Genomic DNA, 26,826 nt, shown 5'->3' on the forward strand with positions numbered 1-26,826 from the left:
TTGCCTGAAGACTATGAACTGAAAATGCATGAATAATAATACTCACGAATCCAAGATAGCACTTGGATCTTTTCTAATGCCATGTAATAGTGCAAGTATTGTGTACTGAATGAACTTGTGTTTCAGTCATATCAGTGAATTATTTAAAATGTTCTATAAAATAAAAATGGATGCAGACCGAGGAAAAGTGCATGAAAAAGTTGACTTGATAAAATGAGTTGACTTACTATGTATAATACATGTGCAATACTTTTGTGAGCACTTTGCATATTGTGTTGTTGTCATGTACTCTCATTAATGATGATAACACTTTATATTAATGTTCCCTTTGTTGAGGGTTCATAAAAGGGTACGATAATGACTAATGAGTCATTTACAAACACAGTATGAATCCTTTATGTTATAGCAACACATATAAAAGGATTAATAAATGCTTTATAAATACACTTATTTTTACTTATATTATTCAAAAACATAAAATGCCCTAATTCATGATTTATGTCACAGTCTAGCAAAAATCAACTATTATAGTATGATCAAAAGGAAGGATAATGTCATTTTGCTTCACAGGTGTCCATGTAACATTTAGGTTCATTTTCATATGTTACTAATGTTGAATAAGTGTTATTAAGCATATATAACACATGAGGTAATATGGCTCACTGTTTGGCATGTATTGCATGAAAGTCACCCTTTTTATACATGTTGTTATAACCGCATGCCGATGATTTATAATGCATTTGTAAACGAATTATTAGTCATTAATGAACATCTATCTATCCATCCATCCATCCATATAATGTTTTGTCAGGTAACTTAAAAATGTACCTAATGTGGTAATATCTAAAAGTCAATTCCAAAATTGTATTTAATCAAATAAGATTAAACTAACGAAAGTAATCTTTATGAGTTAGATCAAGCAGAAATACATCCTTGAAGTAACAACTGCAGGTAACCATTTTTTTTTTTTTCAGTGTAAAGCCACATAAAATGAAATGTTTGTGTATGCACAGTGAAATGAAAATGAAAAGAGTAATGGAAAAGAATGGAAAGATACATCAATAGCAAGATCAAACCGCAGGTGCCGTACAGCTCCACACAAAGTTTTCCCACACAAACTCTGACTGTGCAAGCTTAACTAATTGTGGCACATCAAAAGCAAAGGCATGAAATGAAACCATTCATGTATACACAGCTGAAAACTTGCAAAAGCATTTGATCAATAAAGGTGATTATATAAACATAAAAAGTTAACTAAAGCCTGAAGATAAAACAAATCAATGAAATGAGTTATCGAAAAGAATTGAAAGATAAACAAAGCAAAACCACAGGTTTCTTACAGCTCCACACAAAGCTTTATGGTTATAACTTAAAACCATTACTGTGGAAGCTTAATTAATATTAACACATCAAATAAAAATGTACAATTTCTTAAGCCAGCACATGCACAATAGGAAAGGTTTATTTTCCCTCATGGGAAAGGGAAATGTTCCCACATGTCCACTTGTTCAACATGCAGTTTGTATCGCCCTCTACAGGCCGTTTAACAGAATGCAGATGGATTCCTTCCCTTTTTATCAGGTCATCCCATGATGCACCGCTCCTTCAACGGATTCAGTCATTCAAGCTGCTCAGCTCTGGTGGTGTGAGAGCGTTCGTTCGGTTAGGCCATCTGGGTTCGCGTAAAACTGCATCCTGAACCGGACTGGACCCTGAATGAGGGATCTTAACGCAGTGAAATACACTTTCCCGTCCATGCTTCAGGAATAAGCGGCCGTTGACGGGAAGCGAACGTTTAGGCGGCATAAGCGGCGGTGCTGTCAACGGAGAGTGGAGCTATTACAGCATAAAGCATTCAATATATAGATCAACACAGAGTGCGACGAGAACCTGGGGGGGATTTAGTAATAATTAAAAAGCAACTTGATGGATTTAGAGACCGGAAGAAACGAACTGGGGGCGATGGGAGACCCGTTGCAGCCGCAGACCCCCAGTCGCCACGAGAAAAGTCTCGGGCTGCTCACCACCAAATTTGTGACTCTGCTGCAGGAAGCGAAGGACGGAGTGTTGGACCTGAAAGCTGTAAGCACGAGACGAGTTTTGAGAGTGCATAATCTTCATCACCATCATCACCGTTTTCATGCTTTCAGTATGGCACGGGCACCGCGCGCGACACAGCGCCTGTTGCAAACGCATCACTTTTTAACGTTTGCATATAAACACAAGCTCTTTAAGGTGTTTTGCGCTTAAAACACATTAAAGTTGTTTAAAAAGTTGCTTCTTTTTTAAAAGAAGCAGGGGTTTGCTTGCACAACCCCTTTCTCAACTCCCCCGACAGCTTGCCTCGGATAAAGTAGTTCCTCTTAACCAGGCGAGCCAGCTAACAGGTTGTAAATGTAATGTCACCACTGTCTGGCAAGACAAACAGCCCCGGGTGTTTGTTGTTTTATCCTGGAGGTTTGTGCGGTTGTGTTGGAGTTGAGAGAATGAGTCCGTCCGGGCTTCAAACTCAAACAAAAGCCATCAAAACAAGCACGTGCTCCTGAGTTGCTGCCACTTGGGATGGTCTAGGCCAGACTTGAGCTTTATGCACGTTCAGAGTTGCATACTTTGAATTTCTTAGGTGTTAAAGTTGATATCACTCCTCTAAAAACGTTAAGAAGACTTACTTGATTATTTGAACTGAGAACAACTTGGTTTGTGTATTTATTCGTTGCTAGCAAACATGACAGTGCATTGTAGTCATTGAAAAAGGCAATGAGCTACTGGAACTTGATTGCATTTAGTTGCATGTCAACTTTCTAGGCTGTATCTTTCTGCTTTGTAAAAGATAAAACACTTTAAAAGCCGGGCCTGTTGTGTAGTTAGCCTAGTTGCATGTAATGAGGAGACGGTGAGAGGAATCAATAATTAATCTCTGGTTTGTTCTGTTGGTGTGAATGTGATTTAGGCTGCAGATACTTTGGCTGTAAGGCAGAAGCGGCGCATCTACGACATCACCAATGTTTTGGAAGGCATTGGACTAATAGAGAAGAAATCCAAAAACAGCATCCAGTGGAAGTAAGGCTTACATCAGGGTTCCCCAATTAGTTTTCACCAAGGGCCAAATTCTGTCAACAATACAAAGTCAAGGGCCACGGCCGTCGATGTCATAATTGTTTTGGTGCTATTGCTATTATTAATAATATTATATTATATCATCACGCATAAATATTCAGATACTTTTTCTCAGTATTAGTAGCCTGTTTAATTTTTTTAAACAATTAGGAACATTTTGTTTGTATCCAGATACAAAAAACTACACAACTTTGCCTGCTGGGGGAAAAAAAATACTATCTGGATCTCCATGTCCTCCATGCGAGACAGCTGTTCCTGCACATTTCCAAATGGGATCTCCTGCACTTTCCCTAATTGCAGAATCAATTATTAGACCTATTAGCATTAATATTGTTATTGTTCTTAAGGATAATATAACAAAATATTGCAATAATTACAATAAAGAAAAGACCGTGAGCCAATATTTTCGTATATATTCTTTTTTTAATACTAGGCAGCGTATCATATTCCTTTCTTTACAATGTTATTCTTTATGTGCACTATTCCTTGTGTATTTGTATCACAGTACCTTGTGTTACATTATCCAGGTATTAATACAGACATTATAGAAAGAGTAGTTGGGTTCGGGAGTCCGTTTGGAATATACTCGTAGCAAGAATACATGTGCAAAGTGTAAAGGAGGAGGCGAGAAGCAGCTTTCCTTGTTTAGGTAAGGAATTTTATTTTCTGCGTCTGTAGCACAATTACAGTCTTTGCGTTATCCACTAAGTTAATCTCCAATCACACACAAAATACACTCTCATCATTTATAATAATAACACTCTAGTTTCATTCTCGTCTGTGGTGCCCAGGCTCTCTCTCCCGTCTAAGTGCTGTGTGGCTCTATTTATGCCGCTCTCCCCTTGCTCACTGAAATTAGAGACAGGTGTTAGACATAATTTAACTCAGGTGTAAACGCCCTTACCGCTTTCTCTCTCTCTGGAGAGATGTTTGACCACGCCCCCGCTGCCACACAAATATACACCGATCAGCCACAACATTAAACCACCTGCCTAATATTGTGTAGGTCCCCCTTGTGCCGCCAAAACAGCACAAACCTGCATCTGAGATGATATTCTTCTCACCACAATTGTACAGAGCGGTTACCTGAGTTACCGTAGACTTTGTCAGTTCGAACCAGTCTGGCCATTCTCTGTTGACCTCTCTCATCAACAAGGTGTTTCCATCCACAGAACTGCCGCTCACTGGATGTTTTTTGTTTTTGACACTATTCGGGGTAAATTCTAAAGACTGTTGTGTGTGAAAATCCCAGGAGATTAGCAGTTACAGAAATACTTATACCACTCAGTCTTGACACCAACAAACATCCATGTGATTATCTAATCAGCCAATCGTGTGGCAGCAGTGCAGTCATGCAGATATGGGTCCGGAGCTTCAGTTAATGTTCACATCAACCATCAGAATGGGGGAAACATTTTAATCTCAGTGATTTGGACCGTGGCATGATTGTTGGTGCCAGACGGGCTGGTTTGTGTATTTCTGTAACTGCTGATCTCCTGGGATTTTCACACACAACAGTCTCTAGAACAACTAGAACAGCAACAGCGCCACCTACTGTACAGGGGTGAAATTGTTTTACATTTTAATTTTTTATGCACTCTGTGTATAGACCAGGGATGACCAAACTAGGGCCCACAATAACCTCTGATTTGGCCTACCTTGAAGTATATGACAAAAGTTAGGACAAAAAAAAAATTCTAGTGGTGCAGCTTTTCATTGCATTAATTTAGCAGATTGCAGAGTAACGTTTTTCTATATATTTATATATATAAAATAAAATTATAATGGAGGGGAACCATGGCAACTTTAATATTTTAATATAAATCAGTTTGCAGAGCCTGAAATTCGGCACAGGATTGCGGCTATTGCGCACAATTTTAATAATTCCCTCAATTTCCACGTTCATAATTCCCGCAAACTTTTATTCACTCTACAGTGCAGCTGCAAATTAGTAAACCAATAGATAAAGATGAACAAATCAAATCAATAAACTCATTTTTGTATCAAACTGTAATTCAAGAAGCTGCATGAGTAAATCCGCTCTTTCTCTCCCTCTCTCTCGCAGCTGTCAGAAGTGTGAGCGCGCGCAGTGAGAAAGTACTTTGTTGCATAGATACAGAATTTAAGATGTTACAGATGTATAAACCTTTCTAAACCTGTTAATTCGACATGCAAATGGTGTTATACCACATCTCCGTAAGTGAGTGACGCGATAAAACTATAACATTGCATGCGTGTGCGCCTTTCATATCTTAGCGCTCCCTCATTATTCATAATGCAGCACATTTGCATGAAAGGCAGAAATTGCAAAAATACTTTGTGTAATGTACCAGCTGCATGATGAAGAGAGACACTTAAACACCTGTTACATCTATCATCTCCATCTCTAGTTCCATCCAGGGTTGGAAATTAATGGAGGCTCTAGGCAAAAAAATTCCCCCTGCAATCTGACATAGTTCCAAATTAATATATCCATTGCATTCTTCATTTGAATTTTTGCTGAACATTGTTTGTTTTGTGACGTCCGTTGTGCAGATATTTCTGAGTCAGTGGCAGATGCACATGCCATAAACGAGCACAGACGGGCACTCCACTTCTCATGTATCAGTGCGGTGTCATGCTCACGTGCTTAAATTATAAAATGCTTGAATGTATTTAATAATAATATTAACAAAAATAATATCTGGATGTGTTAAATAGCCTTGATGTTAAATAAAATTCTATTAATGATACAGTAACTTTAACCACTTCATATCTCTGACTAATGTTTATTGTTTTATTAAATTGGCTTGAAGCAGTTGCTAAGTTTTTTTTTTATAAGCTCCTCATTCCAAATCTGGAGAAATGCTGTCATCTACATCTACTGTGTCTGTGCATTTGTTTTGTAGGCTGTTAATTTAATAGCCTAAATATTTGGAAATATGTGAATGAGAAGAAAAAAAATCAAGATTGATTTTTGGCCCTTCGTAGGAAAAAGTTTGGGCACCTCTTCTATAGACCTTTCGTCTGAAGTTTGTCTCGCAAAATTGTAACGGATTTGGTGTGAACATTTTGTTTTACATAAAACATTATATTTTAATTTGTTTTTCACCATGAAAATAGCCATGGAAGCTGGCATGGTGTTAAACCACAAACCAAGCAAGAGTGAAAATAAACTCATAATAGCACTTCATCCACTGGGTTGGTGCTTTTTATTTAACGGAATATGACACTTGTCTCAAAGTTATTATGTTCTGAGCATAATAATTGCCAATTGCTCAGTTAAACAAAGTTTATTTAAGAAAAAAGACTGCCAAACTAAATGGGAAAATGCAGGTAATTGCTTCTCTGACATATCTGTTTAAAAATAATGACTGCATTAAGGTTGGAGAGACATCACTTTTAATGTAAACTAATAAATGAGTCTGTTTCTATTGGTGTTTGCTTGTAGGGGTGTTGGTCCAGGCTGCAACACGCGTGAAATTGCAGACAAGCTGATAGACCTCAAGTTGGAATTGGAGGATCTTGACCGGAGGGAACATGAGCTGGACCAGCAGAGGGTTTGGGTACAACAGAGCATCAAGAATGTGACGGACGACTCACTGAATAGCCCATATCCTTCCAGTTACCCCTTGAAAGTCTCATTTTATTTTGTTTTGCTGTTGCCAAGTTGTCTTCACCCTAGATGCTCTTATAAACCTTTAAAATCTATCCTAAATGTGAAGGATCTTTCATGTCAAGGCCTGTGTTTATAGTATGTCCTTAACCTGAAACACTCTGGCGTACGTAACACATCAAGACCTCTGCAATTGCTTCAAAGGTTGGTTTTTCCATGAGGCATCCAACAGAATGTTATCATTACAACAGCACAATTCCAGGCATAATGCTACAAATGTATTTTTCATGTATGCAAATTAAAAATATAATCTTTCTCTTTATTCTTTGCTTGTTTGCCACTAGGTGACACTCTTCTAGCAATCCGAGCTCCCTCAGGAACACAGCTGGAGGTTCCTGTGCCTGAGTCTGTACGTTTTGCTTGTATTTTCTGACTAAAAATTAATGTGGCGGTATTATAGTAAGGTGATGGTGTCAAATGGTCTTAACATGGTACTTTGATAAACTGTGGTACTGTATGATTGTCATATTCATATACCTTGATATACAGGGTGATATAAGGTGCTTCAGAGAATACTAAATGGTAACAAAATGGTAGTACCATGAAACCATGCCCAAAAACATGTTAGTGCTATGATAGTTACTTGTTAGTGTTATGTCTTCATTTTTATTTTATTTATTATTTTTGCCCCCTGGGTGATTGTTTTTCATGGAGTTACACATGTTTTACAGCCCAATTCTTATTACTGCAGTGCGGGAAATAATTTAAAATATGATATTCTCATTACCACTAGCCAATGTGGAAAACAAATTGTATTTAAATGTATTTATGTAGCAGACACTTTTATCCAAATGAAGAATACAGAAAAAAACGATATTATTTACATTGTAAATTAGTCACACATTATAGTAGTACTCCGTTGGTACTGCCTTTTTTTTTTGTTTGGTGATTTTAATTTAATCAATTGGTAACTCTTTAAAATAAGGTTCCATTTGTTAACATTAGTTAACATGAACTAACAGTGAACAATACTTTTACAGCATTTTTAATTTTGGTTAATGTTAGTTACAACATATACATTTTTAAAATCAAGTTGTACAGTTGAAGTCAGAAGTTTAAATACACCTTAGCCAAATGCATTTAAATTCAGATTTTCACAATTCCAGACATTTAATCGTAGGAAACATTCCCTGTCTTAGGTCACATTTCGCCCAGCAGCCAGCATTGTTTTGGATGTTCAGCAAGTTCCGTCGCAAAATATACGTCATAAAAGCTGTCCAAACAGGTTGTGACTTTATCCTGATGCCTTTTGTTTCATATCTTTAGGTTTGGTGTTAAAAATGCCAGAGTGAATGCTATGCGAACCAGGACTAAATGTATCATTTTCTTTTTTGGTCCAGACCAAGAGAACCGAACTGCAACTGTGAACACACCCTTAGTGTATGTAAACTTCTGACCCACTGGAATTGTGATATAGTCTATTAAAAGTGAAACAATCTGTCTGTAAACAATTGTTGGAAAAATTACTTGTGTCATGCACAAGTAGATGCCAAAACTATAGTTTGCTAATATGAAATCTGTGGAGTGGTTAAAAAAAATGAGTTTTAATGACTTCAACCTAAGTGTATGTAAACTTCTGACTTCAACTGAATATGTTAACATTAGTTAATGCAATATGAGGTTGGACTAACATGAACTAACAATGAACAATTGTATTTTTATTAACTAACATTAGATAAATTTAATAAATGCTGTAAAAAAATATTGTTAATTGTTTATTAATGATACCTAATGCATTAACTAATGTTAATAAATGGAATCTTATTGTAAAGTGTTATCAGTTTACCTTAATTTTTACCAATTACGTGTTGCGGTAATGAGAATGGGGTTGTAAAAAGTACTTGCAGGTTAGTGCCCTGAAAATCATGTCACAATGCAAAAAATCTCAATGGTCCTAAATGTAGGCTTCAATTTCATTATGCAAAATGTAATTTTATTTATTATTAATCTGGGGTTAAATATGACATCACTATATCCTTACAATGCAACAAGTATGTAGTGTAGTTCTTCATAATCTGCTACAGATTAGTGTGGAGTGTTTTAAATAGTTTTAAAAACCCCTACACTTCTCATATTTTTGTTTTCAGCAGGGCAATGGACAAAAGAAGTACCAGATTCACCTTAAGAGCTCCATGGGCCCCATCGAGGTCCTCCTGGTCAATAAAGACCCCTCTAGCTCTTCTCCTGTGGTGTTGCCGGTACCCCCGCCAGATGACATGCTTCAGGGCCTCTCCACCCCAGCTTCAGCTACCTCTGCTGCTGACACACCCACCAAACAAGCAGCCAACAGTACGCCATCTCCTGCCTCCACCTGCCAGAGTCCTACCACCACCCCCAACACAACCACTGCCTCTGCTGCTGCAATAGCCACAGGTTAGATGCTTAGAGATGAGCTGTTTTGTCTGTTCCGCATTACTTTTATGAAGCACATTTACTTTGTCACATTTCTTTTCATTTTTTATATATATATATATATATATATATAAATGTTTTTTTTTTTTTTTTTTTTTGCAGTAAACAGACAGTTTGTGCTGGTTGACAAATGTCATGGTGTCTTTCTGTTCCTTTAATTTTGTTCTCATGCAATTGGTTCTGGGTTTTAGACATTTCAAGCACAACCACTTCAGATGCAACAGCCAATCTGTCATCTTCAGTGGGCTCCCAGCAACTGCAGTCGTCTGCTTCATTGGACAACAGCTCTTCACTTCCTGATTCCTCAACCCTTTTTGAACCAATCAAAACAGACCCTTCAGAATGTAAGTGCACAGAATTTTTTTTTTTATTAAAAGAATATTCTACTTTTCCTGTTATGAGTGGAATGTATAATCCATCATGCAGCAATTGCAAGTGAATACACTTATTTAAAGAATTCTGACTCATGTTTTTTTCTTGTCTATTCACAGTGTTGGATTTCCCCAAAGAACTTTCAGAAATGTTTGACCCTAAAGGTGAGGATCTGTTCAACATAACATTTGCTGTTCCACAAAAATATGCTTATTTGTTTTTATTATTGTCTTTTAAAGTATTGGTTCACCCAAAAATGAAAATTCTGTCATCAGTTACTCACCCTCATGTTGTTCCAAACCTGTATAACTTTCTTTCTTCTGTGAAAAATTAAAGGATATGTTGGGCTGAAGAATTGCACCAGTCACCATTCACTTTCATTGCATCTTTTTCAGTACAATGAAAGTAAATGGTGATTAAGGTTGTTGTTCTGCCTAACATCTCATTTTGTGATCCATGGAAGAAATAATGGTTTAGAAAAACATTAGGGTGAGTACATTATTTTGAACTACCCCTTTAGGGAAGCTGTGATTTTATGTAACACAAGGAAGAATTATGGTTTCTTATTTTTCATACTTTTTTCTACATGCAGATATAAGTACAGATCTGCTGGAGGAGCTAATGTCTTCAGAAGGTAATGCTTATCATGAATCAGGAAACCTGTACATTGTCTATTACTCAACATGAAATGCAACGTCGGATAACTTCATTTAAATTACTATGCAACAGTTTAGTTAAAGAGTGTGCTTATGTGTGCATATTATGTTTAAGTTTGACAATGAAATTAAACTACAACCCATTTCATACACTTACTCGTTATGGGTTGATTTCTGCAAATGTTTAATGACATCTTAATGAGTGTGTTGTAGAATAAAGTGAATGCCAGCTAGCTGATATCAACATTGAATTTGGATAGACCAACATGGCCACAATATCTCCAATTCTCTTTTTTTCTCTTTCATAGTTTTCTCTCCACTCCTTCGTCTGTCCCCTCCTCCGGGTGACCATGATTATATCTATAACCTGGATGAGACCGAGGGCCTTTGTGACCTTTTTGATGTTCCCATTGCCAACCTTTGACCTCCAAGCACACCATACAATACGAGTTGTGTACTTAAAAACTTTTAAACCCTTTTCCAAGGAGAAAAAAAGAAAGTGTGGCTCTGTGTCAGATCCATGTGTATGATAAGCTGATTCTGTGTGTATATAAAGCTTTTTTTATATATGTATATTTACTCCTCACCCAAAACAGCTGGCTGAAAGGAACTTTCCCTGCTAAATTCAACTGAAATACGAAGCTTTACCAGTCCCTGTTCCATTCATCTGATGAAGATATCAGACATCCATAATAGCCTGATTCGTCAAAGCAATCTATATTAGTGTGCGGCCATTATTTTTATACTACTTTTGTATAGACACAGAGGGGATTTTTTTGTTTATCACAGAAATAGACTTAACTCACCAGCAGTGGTTAGTGATTCAAAGAAAATACCAGCTAGGTTTTTAAAGTAGCACCTTTTGTCCAAAAGCGTGGGCACGGCATATTTACTTATGACTTACCTGAACCAGACTTGCATACAGATTATTAATAAGAAACTATATTAATTTGTGCTAGCAACTATCATGCTTATCGCATGCTTTTAAACAAAGCATGCCTCCGATGTGAAGAGTTTGAAGAAATTCAGCCAATAGGAAACAGTTTGTTCTCATCTTGCAGCAAATGACAACACTTAAAAGCAGCCAGCAGAAGTAATTAAGTTACAGTAATATCTGATGAGGAAACAAGCGTATTAGGGAGATTGTAAGGTCACTGATATTGCAGAATAGGCTATTGTGTGGAAGCTTTACAGCTTTGCGCTATGTAACTAAACATTTATTCTATCATCATGCTTTTCAGAAAAAATGAAGGGATGCTTTAAGTGTTGGAAAAACCATTCCTACTATATTCTAACTGTTTTTGGCTGTTTAGGTGTGTAGTCATGTTAATAATTTGACTCACAAAAAGGCTAGCCTACAGTGTTTGTAATGCATTATGAAATGAATGCCTTGCCTACACAACATACGCTATAATTTGTATTGAGTATTACATATGAATTTAACATTGTTTTAACTGGAAAACTGCTGTCTAAAAACCCTGTGCAAATGTTAAATTAGATGACAGTTATTGCTATTTTTGTATTTTGAAACATAAGCCCTCCCTGTTTTCAGTCCTATCAGTATCTGTCCTAGTCTCAACCCATTTATGTGTATAGAATCTTTTGAAAGTTAGTAACATGTCTTCATTATGTCTGTAAATGAGAATAACTGTCTTAAGAAGGATGTGGGTTTGGGGTGGGAATTAAAGAGTAGTCACAATATGACAAGAAATAAGAGTATCAAATAGAATGTTGTTCTGTTGGCTCCTAAATATGTACGTACCAACTAATTGAAAACAGATTGTCATTTATTGTTATTGTTCCATATATTGTATTGTTCTATATGTATCATTTATGTGCTAAATGATATTTTTATGTTTGTACACAGTACAAGCATACCATTTATTTTTGTACGTTAGTTTTCTGAATGATCTGGTTTTCATTAGATGAATTGTCTGCAATTGCTTTTGTCTAACCTCTCCACATTGCACTTTAAAACAGTATGATCACACAGGTTACTTCCAGCCCTGTACTTTAAATGGGTTGGCTTATTCAGTTCTTTTTACAATATCCAGGGAGTTCTGGTATTTTTCATTTGCATTCACTGTCATTGCATTTATTAGTGATTCATCATCGGAATCATTATCCCCATGAAATAAAACACGTATTTGTACTTCTAGTGTTCTTGAATTTAAGTTTGTTGTGCAGTTCTAAGGAATTTGATCCTACTTCTACATTTTATTGTTTTTTCCATCTAATTCCGAAGGAGTCTGTCATACTGCTTATAGGCACTTGATTCACATCCTGCAGATGTAGACATTCATGTTAAAGTTTCACTTGAATAAGGGTAGTAATGTGATTTAAAATTGGAGTTAGTTACTAAAGGGTTAAATTTTCAAACCCCACTAAGATTAATTCTTAAAGGAAATTCCAGGTGTAGTACCAGTTAAAAGGATAGTTCACCCCAAAATGAAAATTCTCTCATCATTTACTCACCCTCATGCCATCCCAGATGTGAAAGACTTTCTTCTGCAGAACACAAACTAAGATTTTTATAAGAATATCTCAGTTCTGTAGGTCCATAAAATGCAAGTGAATGGTGACCAGAACTTTGAAGATCCAAAAAGCTCATAAAGACAGCATAAAAGTATTCCATAAGACTCCAGTGGTTAAATTTATATCTTCAGATGCGATATGATAGGTGTGGGTGAGAAACAGATCAATATTTGAGTCCCTTTTTACTTTAAGTCTCCACTTTCACATGAAAGGGATGAGGGTGATTAAATAAGATAATTTTTATTTTTGGGTGAACTATTCCTTTAAGCTCAGTCAACAGCATTGTGGCAGTGTTGATTACCAAAAAAAAAAAATTATAATAATAATAATAAATAAATAAATGTTTTTTTGACTTATCCCTCCTTTTCTTTAAATTAATCAAAAATTTAGGTTACAGCGAGGCACTTACAATGGAAGTGAATGGGGCCAATTTTTGGAGGGTTTAAAGGCAGAAATGTAAAACTAATAATTTTTTGCATAATTCTTCTGTTAAAACTCATATTATTTGAGCTATAAAGCACCGTTTTTATGGTTAAGGGTTTTGGGGTTAACAGCCTTACGTGGCATGGCAACAAAGTTGTAAAATTGGCAAATCTTTACACAGAAAATGTAAGTGATTTTATCACATTAAAATCATGTTAACACGCATATTGTTTACATCATGTGGATATACTTTTGAAACAGCGAGGATTTTAATGTTTATGGATTGGCCCCATTCACTTCCATTGTAGCTAAGTGTCTCACTGTAACCCAGATTTTTGTTTTTGCTTTAAAGAAAGGACGAGTCGAAATGTATTTTGTGGTAATCAACATTGTCACAAATGCTGTCGAATGAGTTTAATTTGAATTATATTCCTACATCAGAATACTACAAAAGAGAGTTCGGACAGCTGAGAGGATTACTGGTTGCCTCCTGCACCCCCTTCAAGAACTATACACTTCCAGATTGAGGAAAAAGGCTGGAAAAATCACTCTGGACCCCACTCACTCTGCCCACTATCTTTTTGAACTGTTGCCTTCTGGCCGACGCTTCAGAGCTCTGAGCACCAGAACCGTCAGGCACAGGAACAGTTTTTCCCCCAGGCTATCCATCTCATGAACAGTTAAATTGCCCCTTTGAGCAATAATTAATGTGCAATACACAGCTTAGTCTTTTTATATTATCCAACACATCCAACCTCTTCTGCCATTACATTCCCTCGCACTATACATAACCGATTTGTATTTAGATTTGCAGTACGTGTGTGTATGTATGTATGTATGTATATGTATGTGTATATATTAATATATGTGTATATGTATGTGTATGTATGTGCGTATGTGTGTGTGTATGTATGTATGTGTGTGTATGTATGTATGTATATATGTATGTATATATATATATATATATATATATATATATATATATATATATATATATATACATACATATATACATACATAACTGTATATATATATATATATATATATATACAGTTATGCTCAAAGTTTGCATACCCTGACAGAAATTGTGACATTTTGGCACTGATTTTGAAAATATGACTGATCATGCAAAAAAAAAACTGTGTTTTATTTAAGGATAGTGATCATATGAAGCCATTTATCATCACATAGTTGTTTGGCTTCTTTTTAAATCATAATGATAACAGAAATCACCCAAATGGCCCTGATCAAAAGTGTACATACCCTTGAATGTTTGGCCTTGTTACAGACACACAAGGTGACACACACAGGTTTAAATGGCAATTAAAGTTTAATTTCCCACACCTGTGACTTTTTAAATTGCAATTAGTGTCTGTGTATAAATAGTCAATGAGTTTGTTAGCTCTCACGTGGATGCACTGAGCAGGCTACATACTGAGCCATGGGGAGCAGAAAAGAACTGTCAAAAGACATGCATAACAAGGTAATGGAACTTCAGAAAGATGGAAAAGGGTATAAAAAGATATCCAAAGCCTTGAAAATGCCAGTCAGTACTGTTCAATCACTTATTAAGAAGTGGAAAATTCGGGGATCTCTTGATACCAAGCCAAGGTCAGGTAGACCAAGAAAGATTTCAGCCACAACTGCCAGAAGAATCGTTCGGGATACAAAGAAAAACCCACAGGTAACCGCAGGAGAAATACAGGCTGCTCTGGAAAAAGACAGTGTGGTTGTTTCAAGGAGCACAATATGACGATACTTGAACAAAAATTAGCTGCATGATCGAGTTGCCAGAAAGAAGCCTTTACTGCGCCAATGCCACAAAAAAACACCTTGACACGCCTCACAGCTTCTGGCACACTGTAATTTGGAGTGACGAGACCAAAACAGAGCTTTATGGTCACAACCATAAGTGCTATGTTTGGAGAGGGGTCAACAAGGCCTATAGTGAAAAGAATACTATCCCCACTGTGAAGCATGGTGGTGGCTCACTGATGTTTTGGGGGTGTGTGAGCTCTAAAGGCATGGGGAATCTTGTGAAAATTGATGGCAAGATGAATGCAGCATGTTATCAGAAAATACTGGCAGACAGTTTGCATTCTTCTGCACAAAAGCTGCGCATGGGACACTCTTGGACTTTCCAGCACGACAATGCCCCTAAGCACAAGGCCAAGTTGACCCTCCAGTGGTTACAGCAGAAAAAGGTGAAGGTTCTGGAGTGGTCATCACAGTCTCCTGACCTTAATATCATCGAGCCACTCTGGGGAGATCTCAAACGTGCGGTTCATACAAGACGACCAAAGACTTTGCATGACCTGGAGGCATTTTGCCAAGATGAATGGGCAGCTATACCACCTGCAAGAATTTGGGGCCTCCTAGACAACTATTACAAAAGACTGCACGCTGTCATTGATGCTGAAGGGGGCAATACACAATATTAAGAACTAAGGGTATGCATACTTTTGAACAGGGGTCATTTCATTTTTTTCTTTGTTGCCATGTTTTGTTTAATGATTGTGCCATTCTGTTATAACCTACAGTTGAATATGAATCCCATAAGAAATAAAAGAAATGTGTTTTGCCTGCTCACTCATGTTTTCTTTAAAAATGGTAAATATATTGCCAATTCTCCAAGGGTATGAAAGCTTATATGTATGTGTATGTGTTTGTATGTGTGTGTTTGTATATATATATATATATATATATATATATATATATATATATATATATATATATATATATATATATATATTGTCTATTGTGTATTCTATATATACTTTTTTCTTTTCAATATTTATCTATTTTTTATTACATTTTAATTATTTTTTTAAAAGTCTTGTTGCTGTTTTTGTATTGTTGTACACTGGAAGCTCCTGTCACCAAGACAAATTCCTTGTATGTATAAGCATACTTGGCAATAAAGCTCATTCTGATTCTGATTCTGATTCTTTAATTCAGGCATCTTCTCTTAGTTGCTAAATGAAAATAAATAAATAAATAAATAAAAACATTTGGAGACTGCTGGGTCTCTGCTCCCTCCTCCAGGGGGCGGGAGGGACATAATTCAACCCGGAACTGTGAATGTGATCAATTAGAACTCTGAAAACTTTGAACGAAATGTAACCGTTCGACTAGAGCTCGTCGAATCACTGTCGTTGTTTCGCGGGAATAAAAGAGCAAATGTTTAACCGCTCTGCTGCTCCGCGATCTCGTCGACTGTGAATTTTATCCCGCTTCCAACAGGTAAGACCCCCCCAACAAAAAAAAAAAAAAAAAAAAAAAAAAAACAACTGATAACTATTGTTCGAAACTTTTTGCTTACTTCTTCCCTGGCGCACGCAAACTAAAGTAAAACAGACAACACACGTAAATGTTGACATGCATTTCTTTAATCCGTTCATTTTGTATTAGTCTTACGCATATTGTTGGGTGTAAAGAATAAAAACGCTCGATATTAAACTAAATACACGTTTTTTTTTTTTCTTCTGCTGAGACATTTAAAGTTATATAACAGATTTATCATACCACCCTAAAATGTAAATGCATTGAGTTTTGAATTAAAAATTTCTCCTAACAAACGTTGTGTACCTGACGTCAGTTATTAGTGCATAGTATTGCACAGTCAAGCGCGTGGAGTCTTAAAGCATGTGATTAAAAATCTGTCTCACTCTGGATTTTCTGAAAAAAATTATATATAATATAGACATCCATTGGAATTTGCAAGAAAAAGTGTGTGAGATCTTTGATTTGGGGGTTGGTGGTGTATCAGAAGGTGGCACAGCTGAAATTCCAGGCAGGCTGTTTTCATGCACTCCCACAGAAAATCAGACTCATGCACATGCTTTCAAGGGCAAGCACCACTGGGAATGCTGTCAGTGGATCCTAAAGTAGTGGATGTAGCTCAGCTGTCCTTACATTCCCTGATTTTAGTGTACAGAATTTCTCCCTTTCTATCTTTCTTTCTGTCTGTCTCCATTTTTTTGGCCTAAAAGTAGAGCAGAGGGAGGGCTGTGCTGTCACAACTTCTCTCTGAGCGTGCTGAGGCATGCTGGGAATGAAGCCTGGGAAACAAACATTCGGCCTGCGTCAGCAACTCGACGAAGGGCCCTGTCTTGCAACATGTTTAATCCCCTTGAAGAATCTGTACACAGATCTCATTAATTAGTGGAGCTGCTCAGTCATCTGCCTTAGATTAGTCTGGAAATAATTGTGATGTAATGTGAGCAGTGAAAAATGTGAGATGATATGGTAGAAGTTTTAGCTATATGGATTGTTTGGGGTATGTATGGTGTAATTTTTGATCCTCAAAATAGTGGCTCTCTTTCTTCCATTCGGAAGCTCCTTAAGGACAATACTAGACGGTCTGCACATATGGAAGTACTTGAGTCTGTTAAACAATTCAGCAGAGGCACCTGCTAATAAAGCAACCATTTGCATGTGTGTAGAAGTAGTTCAGCCTCAGATGGCACGCTCCCAGACCGCCCACAGTCTGTCTGATACATATTGCAGACAAAGATGGAAAGAGCTGGCTGAAATGACCAGCTCCAATTCGATTGGCTGGCCTCACGCAACATTTGGGAATCAGGGTGCGCAGGTTTTTAATCAGTTTGCCTGGAAACAAAGTCGTGTTTACAGAGAGACAGCAGCCTCAAGTCGCGGCAGCGGCATCTAACAGCGGCACTTCCGCTGACTTTACGGCATGTGCCGCTGTATATGAATGATGCCACTGAATTTACGAGGCAGATGCTGCTGTATATGAATGATGCCACTGAATTTACATGGCAGATGCCGCTGTATGTGAATGATGCCACTGAATTTATAAATTCATAAGCAGTGGCAGATGCCGTGTAAATTCAGTGGCATCATTCATAAACAGCGGCACGTGCTGTAAAGTCAGCGGCATCTGAGCATGACACCGGAAGTGTCGCTGCTAGATGCCGCTGCCGCGATTTGAGCCTGCCCTTACTGTGTTTACAAGGTACCAGCTGCTACAATAGCCGCTTTTTCACTATCAGGCCAGTGCGAACCATGGCCATCAACTGGTCAGTTTTTCCCCGAACCTGTACCATTGTACGCTGTATAAACAACCTGGCATTTCAGCAATAATATACTTAATCACTTATTCGTTTCGGTGGATGCCACTGATCTGACGTTGCACATTTTCTTCAGCCTAAATATTCAGAAGAACCCTGATTTCGTCTACTGACCAGTACTGATGATTCTTCATTCTCTGTTGATCTGTTGAGATAAGCTGGTAGCTAGAAATGAAAAATGAGTATCTTGGTGCTGAAACTTCTGAACTGACACATCGAAACTTCACCTTTGACATTGACCCTGCTTCAATACCCAGCTGGCCTTCTTTGGCCCAAGGGTAATCAGCAGGCCAAAGGCAATTGACCCCGAGGATGCCCAGAGTGGAAACGCAACTGGCCCTGGCATGCACTAGCACACCCACACCCTTTTGTTTTAAGGAAGAACTGGATTCTGAATTCTTCCTTACTAGATTTGCCAAATGGTTTGCAAGGTTATTGTTGTGTAGGTTCTTTAACAGTTTCCTTTGGTCTGGGCAACTTCATAAACGGTTTAAGCGAAAACCGATCTTGCGTTGCATGTAAACATCTTTACTGCCATTCTTACCTGTTTATACAATTAGACACTAAGTAGCAAGTTAACTAGATATCCACATGCAAATCTGTATGTTTTGTTTTCAGTGTTCATGTCTGAAATAATAAGTATGTATTATTTTTTACGTACAGAAAATCAAAGTCTACATACATTTCCACTTTTTTTTTTCTGTGCCAATTAAGTGTTTTTTGTTTTTTTAAATGTTGGCCTTTATTTTTGTGTCATCAATGTCAGATTTATCTGATCCTAAATGGCATGTAAAAAAAATAGCAAGTGCTTGGTTGCTTTATATATTGGTCAGGTGATCCCTTTCTGTCTAAGTGGGTGGTTCTTGGCCTGAATAAGCTGCAAAGTCGACCAGACTTTATACTGATAGTCAACAGTCTTGCTATGCAAGACTAGTGTAGAAGTGACAGAATGAACGAGAAAACATAGTGCATCACTAGCATAAGCATGCTCGCTTAAAGGAATAGTTCACCCAAAAATGAAAATTATCTCATCATTTTCTTACCCTCATGCCATCCCAGATGTGTATGACTTTTTTTCTTCTACTGAATATTTCAGCTCTGTAGGTCCTTACAATGCAAGTGAATAGTGTCCAGAACTTTCAAGGTCCAAAAAAAAAAAAAGGCAACATTAAAGCAATCCATCTGACTCCAGTGGTTAAATCCATATCTTAACAAGTGTTATGATAATGTGGGTGAGAAACAGATCAATATTTAAATCTTTTTTTTTTTTTTTTTTTACTATAAATCTCCACTTCCACATTCTTCTTCTTTTGTTTTTGGTGATTTGCATTCTTTGTGCATATCACCACCTACTGAGTAGGAAGGAGAATCTGTTTCTCACCCACACCTATCATGTCACTTCTAAAGACATGGATTTAACAACTGGAGTCATATGGATTACTTTTATTTGGACTTTATATGATTTTTGGACCTTCAAAGTTTTACCTTTCACTTGCATTGTATGGACCTACAGAGCTGAGATATAAACATCCTAAAAATCTTTATATGTGTTCAGCAGAAGATAGAAAGTCATACACATCTGGGATGGAATGAGGGTGAGTAAATGAGAGAATTTTCATTTTTCACCTTTAAATGTAACCTGAAACACAAAATGAGAGAGGCACAAGTTCTCCTTTAAAAGAGGAAGACAGGGACATAGAACGCACAGTCATCCTAAAAATAGAATGAATGACATATTTTCTGTCCTAGTGCCTTCTGTCCTAGTGTCTGTTGTGTGTGGTTTGAAATGTATCAACCTACTGTACTTGTTTTTGGTGAGACCAGTTGTTCTCAACCTTTTTGTCTCCAAGGCCCCCCACTGTCCAAGACAATATTTGAAGGCCCCCTCACCCGAAACTAGACGTGTCTGGTTAAAATAATTAATAATGGATAATTTTTTATTGTAGACGTTTCAGAAAGAGTCTGTTTATAATTTGTGGGCCTACATCCTAAAGTATTTTTAGCATTTTAATTAAGTTGGATTATTTAATTATTTTAATATTTCTTATTTTACATTAATTTTAAGTCATCTTGAGGCCCCCTTGGAAGTGTGCTGAGGCCCCCTAGTGGGTCCCGGCCCCCTGGTTGAGAACCACTGGGTTAAATGACAAAACAGGACAAACAAATCCTACAAACATTACTCATCTTTGTACAATTTCTCATTGCATGCATTTTGAAGTCATTTTTTGGAAATATGCGAATTGTTATTGATCTCTATCTCTTGCTAATTATTTCTCTCTCTCTCAGGGTTGTAGACATTAACCTTTCAAAATGCCACAGCAGAAAGATATAGTAAAGATTGCCATCCAGATGCCGGGTGCATACCCGCAGCTCATTCAACTAGATCAGGTGAGCCATCTAATTCTTCCCTGATTCTGCCATCATAAAGCGCATGTTAACCAGTCCACACGTAAAAGACCAAAACCTGTCCTCCAGCATTTGAGGAATAACAATATTGTTCATTCAGTTTCATACCGAACTAGATTTTTCTTCCAACAGTTCCTTGAAACAGAAGTGTATTCATTGTAATTGACACAGTAAAAACTTATTGAATAAAGACCAAGGGATTTCATCTAAATGAGGAATTTGCTAGTATAAATAGATTTGAATTTTGAGAAACTGTGATTATGCAATTGGAGTGCTTACAAGTGCAAAGTATGCACTTGGAAATACTTGAAGTAGTTGACAAGAATTTTCAGTGGTTCTCATCTGATTTTGCTTCAGCAGCCAGGTTGCTAGGGAGGGTAGAGTCACATGGGGTAACCTCCTCGTGGTCGCTATAATATGGTTCGTTCTCGGTGGGGCGCGTGGTGAGTTGAGCGTGGATGCCACGGTGGATGGCGTGAAGCCTCCACACGTGCTATGTCTCCGTGGCAACACGCTCAACAAGCCACGTGATAAGATGAGGTTGATGGTCTCAGAAGCGGAGGCAACTGGGATTCATCCTCTGCCACCCGGATTGAGGCGAATAACTACGTGACCACGAGGACTTAAAAAGCGCACTGGGAATTGGGCATTCCAAATTGGGTAAAAAATAAATAAAATAAAAATAAAAAATATTACCAGAAATTTACTGTGATAAACCCTTTGGCCTTTGGTTTCATGAAAAAGTTATTGGAACGAAATTAACCAGTTATAACCGGTTATCAGCATTTAAAAATAAAGTTTTTGGAACAATTGAAAATGACTTTCCCGTTCCTGTTTTCAGTTTCAAAAAATTTAGTTAGTTTTCGTTTTCGTTCCTTGAACCGTTTTCTGTCTCTGATCCTAAATGCACGATTATATGGTTGGCTGCATTTTATTATTTGCATTTAGCATTGTTTTTTCCCTCCTGTTTGCAACTCAGAATAGACCTGCGACCCATTTTCGGTTGTGACACACTAGTTGAGAACTACTGCTCTACTATCTAAAGCTTATATTTAATTATACTTATAATTATTATACATGCATTTAAGTGACCTGCTAATGGTAAAAACCAGTTACTGCACCTAAAATAGAAATTCTATTTTTTCTTTTACCTTATAACCCTAACTGTAAAACTAGATTTGAAAAAAAAAAAAAGTGCTTATGTTATTTGTCAAATACTCATGTAAAAATTAGGGCTGACAATTGATTACAATTTTTTAATCTAATGAATTAGATTATATGTCAATTAATATAATTAATCTCCTATAAATATTTGCTGAAAAAGGCCCCCAAATAAATATAATTCAGTACACAATAATCAAAATAATTATAAATATAATAAATTATATTGAATTGAATCATTTATATTTTTATTCAATATAATTATGTATATAAATAATATAATGAAAAATTATATTAATATAGATAATTCAAAGATGTTACTTTATTGTGGCTAATGAGTAAAGCATTAAATAGACAATAAAAATAGGCTTTAAAATTAGGAAAAAATCTTCATTACGGAATTTATGTGCATTCAGGGCACATGATTAATTATGTTCAAACATATTATTTTTATGTAATAAATCTCAGTGAATTAATGTGTTAGATTCAAAGCCTTAATTAAAATATCTTGAAAGCCAGTGTACAGATTGAAGATTAGTGAAGATAAACCGTTTCTGAACTGGACTTGAAGGGCTATGATGCACACACCGTCTGCGGAGGTTCACGCTAAACTCCCACGAAAATTTAAACTAGGATGTTAGTGAATGCAGAGCGCTCTGGTTTCACTTTAATTTTATGATCGTGTAATGGCAAATGTTATTTGTCATTGTGGGTACATACACACAGTGTTAATGACACGCAGTGACACAGGAGCCCTGTGTTACGCCCGAGATGACAGAATGAAGAAACACAGAATCTCAAAGGTCTTTCTTCATGTGAAATAAGGGCTTGTGGGTTTAATCGAAGAGCCTTAAAATAACGTGTGAAAGTGAAGAATTTTGGATATAAATATTTTACTATTGCAAACTTGTAATATAATGTCATACGTTTTTAAACCTTTAAAGGAAATCATGTAAAAATTTAAAATGAATAAGTTACTTAAGGTTTATGAAGCACGCATACACCTATGATAAAAGCATGCCATAATCATATCATAATTGATCATAATCGAAAAGCTCTAAAACGGACGATTAATCGCCATAATCGTGAGAGCCCTAAAACTAGGGCTGCAACTAACGATTATTTTGATAATCGACTAATCTAACGATTATTCGACTGTTCGTGTGATTATTGCATCGATTAATTATTAGCTCTAAACCGACTGTTCAGCTTGTGCCCTGACTTAAAAGTTTGTATTAAACGTGCAAAATCGTCTTTTAAAAATACCTCTAAATGACAGTCACTGAATTAAAGGGAAGAAATACTTCTTATGTTTAATTCAGTAAAAATTTAACTACAAAAAAATCCTATTGTTATCAAGAGTATGTCTTTTTTTCCATTTAAAATTGTCTAAAAATCCTTAAAACAAGATACATTTACTTGAGAAGTAACATATAAGATATTTAGACTTGCTTTAAGAGAATGTATCTTAAATATAAGTGTATTTTGAATATAAGTGTATTTTTTCACTTAGTTATACTTCTGCAAGTCCAGTAAATTATATATTCAAGATCTGTTCTCTAAAAGCAAGTCTAAATATCTTATATGCTGCTTCTCAGGTGAATGCATCTTTTTTTAAAGGATTTTTAGATATTTTAAAATATTTGTATTTTTAATATTATATTCAACATTCTCAGATAAAAAAAATTAATTCTTCTGCAGTATAGCTGCTAAAGTAAATGTACGTTGTATTAAAGGAGTTTTAGATATTTATATTGGAAAACAAGCCAAAACAAAAACAAATAAAAAATGTATTTTTTTTTACAGTGTATAATGGGGTGAAAACTACCCTCTCTCACCTTTCTGTTCACTTCAATCCATCTTTAACTCACAAAAAAACAAACTCTCTTATTATTAAAGCTGCATTTTGCCTATTTTCTTCACGATAAGAAATGCACAGTGACACATATAATGATTCAATAAGTTGCCATCGTGTTATAATCTAGCTGCATTAAGCGCGCGCACTCAAGGGATGAGCCTCCCCGCAACAGAGTGTACCTCAGCCGGGTGCAGTTTCAATCTCTCCCCCTTAGATCAGGACACTTCACGCAACTCATAGAAGAAGCGCTGACCGCACAGAGAAATGCCAGTTTCCTTATTATTTTAACTTTAATAACTAGAACTGCATTAAAGATGTAACGCCAGGGTGTTTCCTTTAAAGACACTTGACACGCAAGTTTTGCTTAAGCTGAGTGTCAGCTCCGGCTCTGCTTATTCCACAACAAGAGTGCTTCTGTATTTACTTATTTTGTATCTTTGCATTATAATTCCCTCATACTTTGCGATCTACATCACCTGAAGCTGTTTGGAAAGTTTAGAGTGCGTCTGGACTGTGAGATGTGTTTTCTTCCTCTCCTCTGTCAGGCGCGAGCTGCAGTGCTGCTCTTGTATGTAATGCAATCATTAGAGTTTCATATGATCTTATGTTACGTTAAGTTCAAAGGACTATTCGACAACGAAAATTTTTGCAGACAATTTTTTTATTGTCGACGTTGTCGATAACATTGAATAATCGTTTCAGCCCTACCTGAATAATCAGGCAATTACATTGCTCTATAATCACAATTACAGCCCTATTTCTGTGTATAAAGGTGATTATAAAGACATTTTCTAAGCGATAATTCTTATATCTACAAAACAGGCTACTTTTTTTTGTTTTTTTTGGGATTTGTTCCCCTTTTTCTCCCAATTTGGAATGCCCAATTCCCAATGCACTCTAAGTCCTCGTGGTCGCATAGTGATTCGCCTCAGTCCGGGTAGCGGAGGATGAATCCCAGTTGACTCTGTGTCTGAGACAGTCAACCCGCGCATCTTATCACATGGAGCGTGTTGCCACGGAGACATAGCACGTGTGGAGGCTTCATGCCATCCACCGCGGCAACCACGCTCAATTCACCACGCGCCCCACCGAGAACAAACCACATTATAGCGACCACTAAGGTTACCCCATGTGACTCTACCCTCCCTAGCAACCGGGCCAATTTGGTTGCTTACGAGACCTGGAGTCACTCAGCACGCCCTGGGATTCGAACTAGCGCACTAGCGAACTCCAGGGGTGGTAGCCAGCGTATTTTACCACTGAGCTACCCAGGCCCCCCAAATGTGTGTCTACACATTCTTTCTACATCTTACAAATCATAACCAATTAGCTCATTTTCAGTTGCTTTGAATGAGATATAATGGCATCTGCCCAGTCCAACCTATTGAGTTAAGCATATTCAGTATCATCAAAGGTTTTGATCCGATTGTGTGGGACCGACGTCTTAACAGGATGTGTTATTGTGAGTGATGTCTTGACAATATGAAGGCCAGCCATTGTTGGAGGTCTTCTCACCATGGGATAACAGGGTTTAAATATGAATGAACCAGTTGCGAGACAGTGATTGGTGCTTAAGGATTACAAAGAACCTCAAATCTCCTGATGACCTTCCCTGCTACATTTCCTCGCTAAACCAAATGCTTCCACATGGCTTGCCAGCTCATAGACCACAAATTATAGGCCACTGATTGGTCAACCGAGGAACACCAAAATTTCTGATTGGTGAACCACAGTGGCAGCCACAAATTATGAGATATTTCAGATGCTGACATGGGAGATGCTTTTCTCTCATATATTGTCACTTGTTTTGTTTGTTAAAAAGCTTTAAGATGAATCAAAGCTCTCTGAGCTTTAAAGGGATAGTTCACTCAAAAATGAAAATGTTGTCATTATTTACTCACTGATGTTATTTCAGATTCTTCCATTTAACACAAAAGGAGATGTTATGCAGAATGTTAGCCTCAGTGACCATTCACTTTCATGTTAAGGAAAAAAGATGCAATGAAAGTGAATAATGACTGAGGATGACATTCTGCCTTACATCTCCTTTTTTGCTCCCTTGAATTAAAAGTTGTACAGGGTTTGGAACAACATGATTGTGAGAAATTATTTTTGGATGAACTATCCCTTTAGAATCAAATTAAATCAGTCATAGATCTTAGTTATTGGCTGTTAGCTCTGCTGTGTTTTGCATTTAATGCATTTTTGCATTCATTTTTTACCCTCTTTTTTTTTTTTCCAGAAAAAGCCCCTCACTGCTGTCATAAAAGAGGTTTGTGACAAGTAAGTCTGTGTTTTTGACTACAGAGGTGTTTATTTCCATAGTTAAAATATTCATAGGGGAAAATATAAATTTTTCCATGATGTAAAATGCCTGTTTTTGTAAAGGGTGTTGTATTTTTTTGAAGGTGGAATGTTCCAGGCCCTGACAATTATGCTCTCCAGTATGCAGATGGAGTCCAGACATATATCACTGAATCTGTAAGTCATTTCCACCATTTCAGTTCAATAACTGTGTGTGTGGGTTGATTAAGTCAATCCCACCACAGATGTCAATAATGCCATTTGCTCTGGTATCCTTCACTTATCATAATGCGGGCTATTCCAGAAAGCAGGTTAAGCGACTTTCCCAGGTAAGTTTACTCAGAGGAAGTGGATAACCTCAACTTTCGGTTCCAAAAACTGAGGTAACTTTCAGGATATGTTTGTAGCCATAACAACTTAAACATAACCTGCTCTGCAGTAGTTAGTTTATTTCAGGTAGATGTCAGTAAGTTTCAGGGGTTGTCAGCGCATGCGTGCCCTTTTGATAGCGATACAGTGGGCGTGGAAACTCCGATTACACACATGATTATACTTTCAAATCATTATTATGGTGTTGGGCCACATGTGCTCAGATTGGAGACGAGGCAGGCCTACACACAGTCATAAAACCTGACTGAGGCCTGTAGGAACACTCAAAGCCTGATAACACAGACTCAGCCACCAAAGTCAAACAAAGGGAGCCAAACAGACTACAGATCCCATCAAGCCTTGTTCACTTTACACCTAGGTGTGAAATTCTGAAGGATCGAGCTCTCAACTCCTTTTGGATGAAACGCACGACAGAATGCGTCCCTCAACCATGACCTCATCGAG

The 26,826-nt window shown here is 37.0% G+C and overlaps 2 protein-coding genes across 5 annotated transcripts in view; both read left to right on the forward strand.

The window, feature by feature from the left end:
* Positions 1–1,613: 1,613 nt before the first annotated feature.
* On the forward strand, positions 1,614–12,358 carry e2f4 (E2F transcription factor 4). Of its 4 annotated transcripts, none has more exons than XM_051690050.1 (12): positions 1,614–2,082; positions 2,951–3,060; positions 6,548–6,708; positions 6,872–6,916; positions 7,057–7,121; positions 7,912–8,000; positions 8,113–8,152; positions 8,860–9,145; positions 9,376–9,528; positions 9,676–9,720; positions 10,149–10,190; positions 10,521–12,358. In XM_051690050.1, the coding sequence occupies exons 1-12, from the start codon at positions 1,927–1,929 to the stop codon at positions 10,634–10,636; spliced, it is 1,308 nt and encodes a 435-aa protein (XP_051546010.1). In that variant the 5' UTR covers positions 1,614–1,926; the 3' UTR covers positions 10,637–12,358. The 4 variants fall into 4 exon arrangements, with proteins under 4 accessions (XP_051546010.1, XP_051546011.1, XP_051546012.1 ...); XM_051690051.1 differs by having other exon boundaries at positions 7,912–7,997; XM_051690052.1 differs by lacking the exons at positions 7,912–8,000; positions 8,113–8,152.
* A 3,897-nt stretch (positions 12,359–16,255) lies between these two features.
* LOC127436013 (engulfment and cell motility protein 3-like) overlaps positions 16,256–26,826 on the forward strand; it is a 44,046-nt gene continuing 33,475 nt past the window's right edge. Inside the window, exons 1-4 of the mRNA XM_051689891.1 lie at positions 16,256–16,413; positions 20,550–20,651; positions 25,931–25,971; positions 26,097–26,169. Of these exons, the coding sequence (XP_051545851.1) occupies positions 20,574–20,651; positions 25,931–25,971; positions 26,097–26,169 (192 nt within the window). The 5' untranslated portion in view covers positions 16,256–16,413; positions 20,550–20,573. The remainder of the gene's footprint in view (positions 16,414–20,549; positions 20,652–25,930; positions 25,972–26,096; positions 26,170–26,826) is intronic.

Source organism: Myxocyprinus asiaticus, chromosome 46 (genome assembly GCF_019703515.2).
Source record: "Myxocyprinus asiaticus isolate MX2 ecotype Aquarium Trade chromosome 46, UBuf_Myxa_2, whole genome shotgun sequence".
In the NCBI taxonomy this organism is placed as follows: domain Eukaryota; kingdom Metazoa; phylum Chordata; class Actinopteri; order Cypriniformes; family Catostomidae; genus Myxocyprinus; species Myxocyprinus asiaticus.

What these genes read in the sequence shown, in the direction of transcription:
- e2f4 (XM_051690050.1), top strand. Translation starts at nt 1,927, where the DNA reads ATGGATTTAGAGACCGGAAGAAACGAACTGGGGGCGATGGGAGACCCG. An exon ending in CCTCTGCAATTGCTTCAAAG is followed by an intron (nt 6,917 to 7,056) that starts GTTGGTTTTTCC and finishes GTTTGCCACTAG; the next exon opens with GTGACACTCTTCTAGCAATC. An exon ending in ACTGTGAACACACCCTTAGT is followed by an intron (nt 8,153 to 8,859) that starts GTATGTAAACTT and finishes TTTTGTTTTCAG; the next exon opens with CAGGGCAATGGACAAAAGAA.